Consider the following 12,221-nt stretch of genomic DNA (forward strand, 5'->3'; position numbering starts at 1 on the left):
GAATGGACAAACACTTGGGGACAAAGACTTCATCCTCGAACAGCAGGAAGGATGTTTGCCTTCAACCTCCATTGACACAGCTTTTGTTTTCCACCAAAGTTTGACTTGGGTCAGTTAAACTACTGATTTTTTTTGGTGAGGCCTGTTTCTTTGTTTTTTCTTTGGGTTCTGACCAGGTGCTTACATTGTACTTTTAAGAATGCTGCAGTGGCCTCAAAGCAAACAGTGGGGAACAAAAGTCTTAACGAAACATTTCACTAACCCGGTTTAATATTTTTTTTTCATTTTAAATCACCACAAACTGATATAAATGTTTTGCAAACAAAAATTTCAGTGTTGCCTTCACAATGTTTTGTCATCTCTCAACTCTTATGCTCACCAGGGTTGAATTGACTTGATGAAATACTATTTAACTCCATTTCGATACATTTTAATCTAAAGATTTAATGTTACGGAAATCTTACAAAATCATTCTAATATGCTGATTTGGTGCTTGTAGACACTCACAGAGACAGTGCTGATAGTGACACACCTGCAATAGAGATTTTATCTGACAGGATTTCAAACCTCCCCCTCTGGTGTAGAGTTCCTTGGGGTCGAGAACAGACAGAGAGAAAGAATGGGTGGTCACTGCATGCTCAGACAGCTCTGCAAACTCCTCATACAGAGTCATAATCTAAAAAGAAAAAAAAATTAACTAGCTTGTATTTTCTTTTTAGAAGTGGTCAGTGCTGAACGTGAATCTAACTTCACAGAAAACAGGAAACTGACCCTCTGCAACACTTTAAAGGTATCAAACAACGCTATATAGACTGGACTGGGTCAATCTATTGAGCACCGCATTCACTTTTGCAGGAATTTGCCAAGTTTACCTATTATAGGCATGCATCTTAATGCACCTTTTATTGACTACGCCATCTCCATAAGCTGCCCTAATTAAACTCGCATCACCACATCAGTGTTTGCATCAGCCTGCAAATTTAGCAGATTACACAAGGCGAGCGAGACCAAATCCTACAACACAAACATGGCACTCAAAATGTGCCATATAAAATCATATTCCCAGGTGATTGTGAGAATTAGCCCTCAGGAATTCCATCAGATCTGTAAACAGTCAAACCCCCGCCGCTTCCTACCCACATGCCCATTGTCTGCTTTCGAATGCCTATAGAAATCAACAGGAGGGGTGGGGCATTCCTGCTCCTGTTCAGACTTGAGCGCATTGTGAAAAACATGCTGTTTTAAATGCGATTTTGTGATACAATGTGAAAGAACTTACAGCTATAAAGTCTAAAGTCAGCAGCTGTCAGAGCAGGTAATGGAACTATTAAAAACATGAGAAAAATCGGATGTCTGTTAAGACGTAACTTTAATGCATTTTAGACTAAAAATGAATAAACATATGCAGAAATGTACCAGAGGACAATAAAAAAAAACATTATAGATTTATCACTAAATGCTTTACTAGAGCTATGCTTTAGCAGACAAATAAACCAGCAGAGTGTTACACGTAAACCAAATCAAACTTAAATTACTCCATAAATGCACATTTTGCTTAATGAGTTTGTGGCACTAGGTGTGGTTCAGATTTATGATACGAAGGGGTGCGGTTTACAAAAAAAGGCTAATTCCCATTGGTCGCTGCCTGCTGTTGTAGCAGCTCTACCTGAAGCAGGTAGGCAAATAAAGACAGACCTGAGAAAGAGGATCACACTGCTGCTCATCACCACGGGACTCGAGCACACAGTGGGACGTTCACACAAGACCTTCGCACTAAACGTTTAGGCCTTTTTATTTTAACAGAAAACGATCTCTGACTTTTTGTTTCTTTAGCGCCAATTTGGATCTAACGTCACGAGCAAGGTGAGTGTGTGGTCAAATTCGAGGTGGGTAACATTTAACACTTAAAACTGAAAATGCCGTTTGTGTTATATTTTAAAACATTTTGTGCATTTCTTGTTTTCAGCATTGTTAAAAAGGCCGACTAAAAAAATGATTATATTTGATTGCATGCATGCAAGTAGATGAATCAGCTCGGATCACCACTGAAACTTGTGGAAACCCCCCCCCTCTCTAACACACAGGGTGGGGGTTTAGGGTTGAGTTACACAGTGTTGGGAGTTTTTTGTGGTTGGCAAAGCAAACAGGCCTCTTACCTGTTTGACCTACAGGCACGGAGGGAGAGACAGGTTTGGACTCGCTGAAGGGAGAGGCCAAGACACAGAGTACATTATCTCACGCTCTCAGAACACAACAGCTGTCTTCGTAATGGAACATTTTGTACCCCGAGCGACAAAACAGTATCAGTTAGAGTTTGACATTTAAATGTTCCAAATTCGAAAACTCTGTGCTTTTAAACGGTCTTCAATGCCTTGATTTCCTTATTGACAGTGTGCTCGTGTTGTGTCGTCCTTCAAACAGGTACAGGCGTGCCCGGGGAAGCCGAAAAGCGGTTTTATCTGCTCTGTGAATTCTATCCTTCATTCCACCGGAGTCTGTGTAGCTGTCCAATCAGATTTCAGTGGTGTGAAGTGTAGGAGACACGGAAAAGTTCACTTTTTTCCGCAAGCACAGATGAGAGGTGAAACGCATGTCAAGAACCCAGGCTTTCGAAGGCATGCGTGGCTAGTTTTGCATTGTAGTGTAATTTGCCGTGTGCTTTCACCCTTGCGCGGATCAATGCAGGCCGTGACAGTTGTATGCTAAACGCTGTGAATGTTAAGCCCCGGCTGTCCTATTGTGCATTTAAGTGCAGCGTATCTAAACATCTATGTAAAGTGTCGTACCTCACCCTGCCCTTTAGCTCACCGCTCCAGCTCCGCACAACATGGCATGTTTGTTCATTTGCTGTTGTGGAGAGAGCAGAGGCGGGCTGAGCAAACACACGCACACACCCACACATACAAGATTCACAAAACCTGCCAAGATGTATTTAAGCATGCTGGTTTAGCCTTTATCCTCTCAACCCACACTAATAAACTCACTTTACAAAATGTGTTTGTGTGAATTGCTTAATCCTGACAATAAACTGCTATAATAAAACATAACCCTTGCTCATTCCCTTGGCATTTTCTTGCGGTTTGTGAATTTCAATTAGTCTACCAAATGTGTGACCTGCTCTTTGCATGAAGACGGTGAGGTTGAGGCGATGTTAATCTTGGAAATGATTTCGCGCAAAGCCAAGCAGAGGTGAAGCGGGTTCGAAGCAAGGCAAGAGCGGAGCGAGACACCCTCGAGTTCATCAACATTCGGTGCAAAGAAACTTTTCTTTTGAGCAGTTTAGCTGATTCCCCCGTGTGGAGTTGCTCCTCGAAAATGAAAAATAAATGCAAAGTTGGAGTTTCGCTTCAAGGTTAGGCCAGCAGCTGCTTCTCCTCAACAAAACCAAATCGTGTTTCGACTCGATCTGAGCCTATATTTAATGCCTCAAAAATGAGAAAAGAGTGCTGAAAAAGCACATTCAGCCAAAGCAATAAGTAACGTCATATAAAACAATGGTATTACACACACCTCATTGGTCATTTTCAACCTAATCAAGTGATTAGCAGGGTTATGTAAGAGATAATGAACATTTGACTGGCCGTTTTCACAATAACAAAAAATCCAGGCGCAAAGTGAAGAGGGGTTACATCACACTGAACAGGTTTAGTATGTGATAATGACAGGCTGACTGTACATTATACCTTACATAACAAATTTCTATAACAGTATTAAAAACAGTAAAAAAATATAAAAGCACTATTTTACATTCCCTAATAATGCTAGCAAAACAGGTTGCTAGGTTTGATATATCCAGCCACCATTACGGCCAAAAGAATGTTTCTGAAGGAAATTGAAAAAATAAATAAATAAAAATAGACTTCAAGAACTGTGTTCTTATTATGCACTGTTGTGAACCATGTTAGCATCACATTTTAAAAGGCTGGAGAAACATCAAGGCGGTGTTTGAAGCACAATGGCTTAATTTAATTTGTTGTGATTGGCTTTGTTCGGTGTTGCGCATTTGGTTTTCGTTTGCCAGACACCACAGTTCAATAGTTCAATATCCCTATTAAACGCACACAGCTTTTTAAAGCATAAACATGCACACTTGATCCCAGACACTGCTCAAAAGAGCTATATTTCAATAAAATCTGCAGGTCAAAGTTAAAAGGAACATGCAGCATTAATTCATTTAAATCACCAAGGAGAAGAAAGGATATATATATATTATGTAACAGCAGTGTAAGCGCACTACAACTGTAATGTCTGTGTACCTACACATATATAACAAATGTGTAACAGGACTAACAGCCCTTTGAAAAGTGTTACACTTTATATTATGTATACAATTCCTACGGATTAACATGTAATTACCATGTTATACAGCAGCGTTCAGTAAGTTAGGTTTTTCATGTAAATTGTTGGTGTCCGTGTTATAATTTAAGTGTACTTATATTATAAATTATAGGTTTAGATACTATGCCCCCATGTGATCCTACACTGTTACATGCTATGCACACATCTAGTTACTATTTAAGTACATAGGTCACATAATAAAAAGCGGGACCCAGCATTCTGCAAAAAAGTACAAAAAGAAAAATGCATCATGTCTCGAACCAATATTATTTCCTTGGCTCATAAGATTTCTTTGTGCTAAATTCAAATTCATAGTGTTTATCAATTTAAATCCCCTTGGAGAAGAAAGAAGTAGAAATGGCTAGACGTCCTTGCCGAGGACCTTGACTATTTCAGGCCATGGTGATCACAGCCTCCAGCACTAGCTGTTCCTTCAGCAGAAACCGACCATTTGTCCAGAGAACAGAACAGACTGTTTAGTTTCAAATTCCATGCTTGATGACTCATGATTCCGGAAGATTTGAAAATAAAGGCCGACCAAGAGATATAACTGCCACATCCAAGATTTCAGTTACAATGCTAGTACCGGTGCTCAGCTTCTTCCTTCTTCAGCTTTTCTTCAGCCCAAATCTTGCTGATGATACAGGTGAGTGAAGATGGCTTACAGCAGATGCAAATAATAACCAGACTCAAAGCTCTGACTGACTGATCCACCTGCTGTGTGGTATTGACATGAGAGGATGGTTTATTCGCTGAAGGTGACAGTGATAGAGGGGGAAATATGTCGCTCCCATCACATATACCCATTAATTGATTACACCTCTTCTCTGCGATATCACGCGTCTGATTCTCCCAAGATATTCACAGCTGTTCTATACGTTCCTCAAAGGATGGTATCAGCTGAGGAGTCATAACAGCTGCCATAAAGACTGTCAAGCGTGACACGGGTAGCTTAAACCTAGAATGGTTCACGCAGAGTTATATGCAAACTGTATAGCTATATGTCATATACAGTATGTCTAAGAGAGAAAGGGATGGCTAATTACTATAACTGGACATTATTAAATGGCACTGGATTTTCAATAATGCCTATATTAATTTATCTGTTAAATAGTTACAAGTAAAAAAAAAAAAAAAAAATTTAAAACGTGCAGAATTTCCTTTAGTTGCGCTCTGTTGAGGTGTCTGAAATGCATTCAGCATGTGTGAGCCTCCTCCAGATTCATTATTTCTCCTCCTGTTCATTACTGCTAATAATTACACTGCAACCAATCACAAAAAAAAAAAATTCTAGAATTTAATAAAAGATTCTAACCACTTACACTTAAATTTAAAAGAAATTACTTTTATTCAGAAAGGATACTTTAGATCGATGTAATTGTATTTCGATCAAGTAGTTTGTTTACACAAACATATTAAGCAAATATTATTAATATTTATATTAATATAGTTTCCTAAGCACCAAAACTTAATATTAGAATGCATTCTAAAGGATCAGGTCAATTTGATACGATGCTGACTTTTTCTTCTCACTATTGGCAGTTCAATTTACTTTTCCTTTCTTTTTACGTTTCTTAGAATTGTGCTACAAACTATAAAATGACAAACTAATTATATTCAAAGCATTATACTTTTTGGCAAAAGCTGAGCTTGCTGCTTCGCATTTAAATGGCTGGTTAGTATTCACAGCATACATTCCTATGAAATCCTTCCCCTTCCCCAGCTCCACCTGTTTAGATCTTCTACGGGTGTTTTTATATTACATTTGTGCACTAGCAGTGTCCACACTGCGCCTGCGTAAATTGGCAGTAGCAAGTTCCTGTACTTGTTTTGCATCAGTAACAATAATCTACAACAATATCCAAATGCAGCAATTCAGCAGCGTAGCAGATCTATTCTGCCAAGACCGAATACATTAACATCAGATCATATCCATTACCATGCTAAAATCTTCAGAGAGTTGTCATGATAGAACTATTTTTATTCAGTGGCAGAAACAGGCTTCAATGCATAAGAGGCTTTTTCAAAAGCATAAAAAAAAAATAATGACCTCAGTTTTGAACTATACATTTAACATTCAAAAAACCCAAGTGTACATCACAATATGACTGCACACATTTGCATATCAAAAACCTGGAGGTGTGGTTATTAATTTTACACAGAAAACGATTAGTCAGTCAAAACAGAGCTGATTTACGTATTCAAGAATGGTCATGCTAAGTGAAATGACAACTTTCTGGTGCAAAAAGATTAACATCAAGAGGGGAATAAACAACATATTGAAATGTGTCCAATTTTTCCTCTTCTGCCATAGTGGCAGAGGACATCGGACCTCACCAGCTGGAGCGCCTGGTGGAGCTCCTGACAGCTCATGAGTGCGAGAAGCTCATTTCTGCCCTATCTCAACCTGAGGAGAGCATCTTTCAACACTTAGACCGACTATCTGCAGAAAGGAACCAGTTACTGCATTCAAGAAGACGCAGAAACACAGGTAAGTATGATAGACACGAGAGCCACTGGCTTAAATAGCTTAAATAAGCTCTAATAAATTGATACTTATTTGTTTTATGCTAATGAATTCCAGCAGTGCGATGTGTGAAGTGACACATCCTGCAGTAAATGAAGAGGTCATGAGCAGCCAAATGTATTTGTTTATCGCCACTGCACACATCAGTCTGCCATTGAGAGGTCCACTCGAGAGACATCTCAACCAAACGAATTGTTGATATAATCCCTTTTCATCAGAAATGAAATCTATCGAGGCAGTGGGACATGATTGAATTGTTTAATTGCCTGAACAATTGAAGAGCTGCTGCTTCTATTGCTGGCTGCTTTCCCTCTGCCTGTCTGCAGCACGTTTGATATTGTTTGTGTGTGTGTGTGTGTGTGTGTGTGTGTGATTGTCAGACCAGCAGGCCCCCTGTCGCTCAGCGCTTAAGGATTGGCTGCAGACTCACGGCAAGCAGATATACTACGACAGGCTGTCTCGTGCACTGCAGCAGATCGGCAGGACTGACATTGCCATAGGTCAGCCAAACACAACAACACTGACACGCATGTAATGCACCGTATCAATCAAACTAACCTGTAATTTATTCAATATTGAGTAGAGATGCACAGTAGATTATCATAATGGTTACTGGCTAATTTTATAGATTCTTTAATTTAGCAGTCTAATTTTAAATGTATGTTTTAATTGATCTACTCGATATCGAGCATTCACTAAGGTTAATATTTATTAATACGTATTTAACAGTACTGTAATCTAAAAAGGTTTCATTTTAAAATGAAGATAATACATATAGTTTTATATTCAAATGAATTTTATTTTCATTTTATGAGAATGAAGTATAAACTAAACTGGGATTGAAGTAATCATTTTAATATAGTAAAAAAAAAACATATCACCTTTAACATGCCGTTCTTTTGCCATCAATGGAGACAGCCAGCAAGCGAGAAAAACTAAAGTTTTGCAAAGATGCAAAGTTTTTCATCACCCTTCCTTTTGCTTGTTTTTTTTTCCTGATGCAATAAGCATCAAGCTAATTCAGAGCAATCCATCTTACGCACCGAAAGATGAAACTCGGCAGCGCATAATGTTATTTTTATACAGTTCTGATGGGATGCGCTTTGCACCCTGTCACTCCTCTGGCAGTGATTGTGGTCCGCGTTCAGGCGACTCCACAGCCGAATGGCATCGGATATGAGAAGGTGCAAACGATATGACAGCAGGCTCGCTGGAGCTGACATCAGATTCACTACACGCCATCTGTTCCTTTCATCATCTCCGTTAAAGGGAGAAAAGGATAAACAGAGAAGAAGAGGGGGAAAATAACGGGCTCGACAGCCCAAGAACATCCTTCAGTCAAAGCGACGCCTTGCAGAAAAAAAAAAAAAAAAAAAAAAAAGATTCCTCTGCAAACACAGAGCATGATGCGTTCAGCACACGCACAATGCGCCAATTACAAGAGCTTTAATTGCCGGCCTGTAAATGGGCTATGATGAGGAGTAGCCACTCAGCGACAGCACCTTGGATAAATTGCACACTTATGTTCCGGCATGTGTGTCTTCCTCAGTTGTTTTGGCTTCATTATACTTGGTACATTTATTGGGCTCGGCACACTTAGTTAATCTCATTTCCAGGCGTTCATGGAGGCCATTACTGTGCGTTTGATTTCTTAATGTGCTGCAAGAATCGCTTGTGTCTTGTACGACTATGAAATGAATGTCACGAATAAACAGCTGCTTTAACTGCCTCCGGCATAATTGCAATTAAGCGATGAAGTGAATTAATGTTAAAACCATAACCTAACCATAACGTAAAGACAACTAGGGAACTGGCCAAGAAGTAATGCAGTGCATGTGCTATTTGTCTAACAGAGGTGGGCAAGAACATCAACCAGGAAAAAACTCTTGCTATGCAGAGATACGTGGACGGCTACCATGAACTTGTTAACCAAATGGCCACTCACCAGGAGACGCATGCATCAGAAGATCGTGAAGACCACGAAGAGGTGCTGCATTACTCTGCAAAACAAGGTGAGAAAGGTTAATGACTGTTTTAAATATATTGAGTGATATTCCTAAACCATAATCTATATCTAAACCATAAAATATGCTATTATGCAAAGGGGGGACTATCATACGGTTTTCAGTTTTAGTATCAAGTAAGATCATACAGTTTTTTCTTGAAGGTCATAAATGTTAATCAAGGGCAAACCAAGTCTCTGAACAATGATTAGGCATCGTCGACAAATTGTGGGTTTCTGATGTGGATATTAAGCTCCATCCACATGGTGACCGGTTTAGCTGTATACGCATTAAGTTTCTCTCGTATAGACATTTTGTCCAAATGCATCGTCCAAATGGATGCTTCACTTGCATTTTCGTGTGGACAGTGTATCTGTATTTTTCTGAAACTATGAAACGATATTTTTTTACACTACCGATGAGAAATTTTAGCCCAAGTATGTTATAGACTTTTTGTTAACACCTGAGCTTTGCGAAAAAATACTATAGAAGTCATTATAATCAGTGATGCTGTCTACACCGGACACAAAAAAAATGCGCCAAATCTCACACAGAAAACTGCTGCTTTTTGAATGATTTTCATGGTCGCTTTATCGCTTCCAGTGTAGACTTTAGCTGGCATGGTGCAGCGTCTGGTGTAGACACACTCAACTATCGAGAAGTGCCAAAGCAATCTCTGCGTCCAATCGCGGGCCTTCCACTCCTTGAGTTCGCTCCAGCACTGGAAAATGGATACGATATTTACACGGGTCATACTACGTGCCTAAACATTCCAGACATTTTCCTCTTTTGTTTTTTTAGCTTTGTCACTCAGCTGCTCAACTGTTAAGCGCTCCATCCTCCAAATCATGAATAGACACGCCCCTTACTGCTGATTGGCTCAGATGATATATTGAGATGAGGGATTTGTCAGTTTGGAATACAAACTTGAGCCATTTATAGCAGACCAATGCAGTTAATAGCCAAGTTTTCTTCACTAACAGCACCGTGAGTGAAAAGTTAAGTTGGACAGTCATCAGTGGAAAGTTTGCTTCTGTACCATCGCCGCAACAGGCACAGTGATTTCACACAGGGCCTGAAAACAGCCAGATCCTCTTGCTTGCAAGCTGAGACTATTTTCCACAGGTGCTGCATAATATGGCTGCAAACGTCCTTGATTATTATGCGTGAAAGAGAATATAGTTCCTAATCATTTCATCCCTAGAAAACACTGGTCTTAGCACATGATGTAACTATAGAAGAGACGAGTTTTAAATGGGAAAAACAGAAAATCTCTTCGGTTATGTTTGAACGTGGTGCTACTGATCCAATTGGATTAAATGATCTACGCTAAGCTATGTTAAAAGTACTATATCCAGACCCAGAGATCGGCTGAATAGATACCAAAATGATCTAACTCAACTTATTAACTCTGCAGGAGTTAATGAGCATATTTCCAAAAAAAAAGTATAGGAGTCTAAATAAAGGAGTCTTCCTTTAATTAGCACTAATAAATGGTCAAAATTTTTGTAATATGCATGCTAATAAGCAACTAATAGGTGTAAACATAAAATGAAGTGTTGCAAACTTTTCATTAAGACCCTAAAGAATCAAATGAACTTAGGCATCCGATGTCCCTTTTAACAAAGATTAGTAAATGTATTGTTTCATATATACCATGCCCAAGGTTTATGAACATATTCCAAATCTTCTCTATTTTAAGTGTATCTCTGTGGAAGAATTACAGCGCCACATGCTGGACTGGCATGTTTTGTGTCGGTTTCGTGGTTTCGTGTAGATGCAGATATTTCTTAAGACGAGGGGAAAAAAGATTGAATATGAAAAAACTTTGTTGGCTTTGTGTGTATCTATCCTTAACTTAAGCAAATCCTGCTATGAACTGTTGCAGAAATGATGCAACAGGAATTCTGTGAAATATTTCAATTTAAAACTAATGTATTCCTGTGATGCAAAGCTGAATGTTCAGCATTTAATACTCCAGCCTTTAGTGTCACATGATCCTTCAGAAATCATTCTAATATACTAATTTGGTGCTCAAGAAACATTTCTAATTATCAATGTTAAAAACAGTACATGTATGTATGTGTGTAAATTATATTTGCAAACATGACAAACTACTTAAATTACTTAAACTGCGATTGCAAAAGTCATATACAAGCAACTGTAACCTTTTCAAAATAAATAAATCAAGACCGCAATTGTTTTTGATTGCTTGACAGCTAAAGGGTTCACCTGGAAAGACGTGGACTTGGTGTTGAAAAGGCAACCAGTACCACCTTATCAGCCCCATCTGCTACACAGAGTATGGCCTCTACTTTATGGCCTCCTGCTTGGGTTTGCAGGCACATTACTCACAAGCGTAGCCTTCCTGCTTATTAGCATATATGTATCCCATGGCAACAGAACCAAATCCAAGGCCGAGTATCAACCCCGTCGCTGTCCCCTTCTCAGCGTTGTGACATCAGAGATACGCCACTCAGAGGACACACGCAGACCGAGAAATGGATGTTCGGAACACTAATGAAGCCATGTTCATCAGTATGAAACTTAATATTAAATGTGCCTTTGATGGCTGATTATGACCCATGATACTTGCCTCGAAGTGTCTCTTATCTCATCCAGTGTGTGCTATTAAAACTACAGTTAGACAGCCGCACACGTCGACACCTTCAGTTCCCAGCGCTTCTCATAAAGACGTTTCTGCAATAAAGCACCTGACAGAACATAATGACAGCAATCTGTTACCTCCATCGAGACCGCTGCCATTGTCCTGTCAGTGTTTTGATGGGAATGTAGGGGAGGCTGCGCTGGAATGCAGCCTGGCTGCTGTTGCCTTGACAATCTTAGCACTTCCTGTTTCCAGTCCGCGACAGTGGCGGCGAGCTCGTCTGGCATTGAGGAAAAACTAATTATCCAGCTTGGCTCCTTCTCCCCTGAGCTTGCACATACCCCCTGAAGCAATCCACAAGGCTAATAACAATGACAATGCTTGCAGACAATGCAGTCTGTACGTCAACCTCAGAGAGACAGGATAGACTGGGCGAGGATGGCAATGAAAGCGCACGGGAGAGAGCGCTGAAAGGTTTGGAAGTGAGTACAGAAGGAGCTAATTCAGCGAGATGAGCAATGCAGCAGGAAATGAGCTCACGCTCAAGCAAAATATGTCTCACACACTCTGGCATCATCTCTCTTATCATTTAAGTGCTTCTCTTCTTCTAAAAATATGTGCCCCATCCTCATCCTTTTTTTCTCTCTTTTATTTCTTCTATAATTGAACTAATTACTTCATTATACAAATCCAGACTAATGTGCTCCTGGAACCACACATCATGGATTAATAGTGGTGCTAAGCA

At 39.6% G+C, this 12,221-nt stretch overlaps 1 protein-coding gene and 1 long non-coding RNA gene across 2 annotated transcripts; both read left to right on the forward strand.

The window, feature by feature from the left end:
• The first annotated feature begins 1,711 nt into the window (after positions 1–1,711).
• LOC122328456 lies at positions 1,712–3,052 on the forward strand. Its single transcript, XR_006247795.1, has 2 exons — positions 1,712–1,863; positions 2,422–3,052. It is a non-coding gene; the product is annotated as an uncharacterized LOC122328456 (long non-coding RNA).
• A 1,862-nt stretch (positions 3,053–4,914) lies between these two features.
• LOC122328573 (transmembrane and death domain protein 1-like) lies at positions 4,915–11,956 on the forward strand. Its single transcript, XM_043224319.1, has 5 exons — positions 4,915–4,984; positions 6,653–6,829; positions 7,246–7,365; positions 8,719–8,877; positions 11,088–11,956. The coding sequence occupies exons 1-5, from the start codon at positions 4,915–4,917 to the stop codon at positions 11,387–11,389; spliced, it is 828 nt and encodes a 275-aa protein (XP_043080254.1). The 3' UTR covers positions 11,390–11,956.
• Positions 11,957–12,221: the final 265 nt, after the last annotated feature.

The sequence above is a fragment of the Puntigrus tetrazona genome, chromosome 23 (genome assembly GCF_018831695.1).
Source record: "Puntigrus tetrazona isolate hp1 chromosome 23, ASM1883169v1, whole genome shotgun sequence".
Classification (NCBI taxonomy): Eukaryota; Metazoa; Chordata; class Actinopteri; order Cypriniformes; family Cyprinidae; genus Puntigrus; species Puntigrus tetrazona.

Coding starts and splice junctions, on each gene's coding strand:
- LOC122328573 (XM_043224319.1), top strand. CDS start 4,915: ATGCTAGTACCGGTGCTCAGCTTCTTCCTTCTTCAGCTTTTCTTCAGC. Junction 6,830..7,245: donor AAGAAGACGCAGAAACACAG/GTAAGTATGATA, acceptor TGTGATTGTCAG/ACCAGCAGGCCCCCTGTCGC. Junction 8,878..11,087: donor GCATTACTCTGCAAAACAAG/GTGAGAAAGGTT, acceptor ATTGCTTGACAG/CTAAAGGGTTCACCTGGAAA.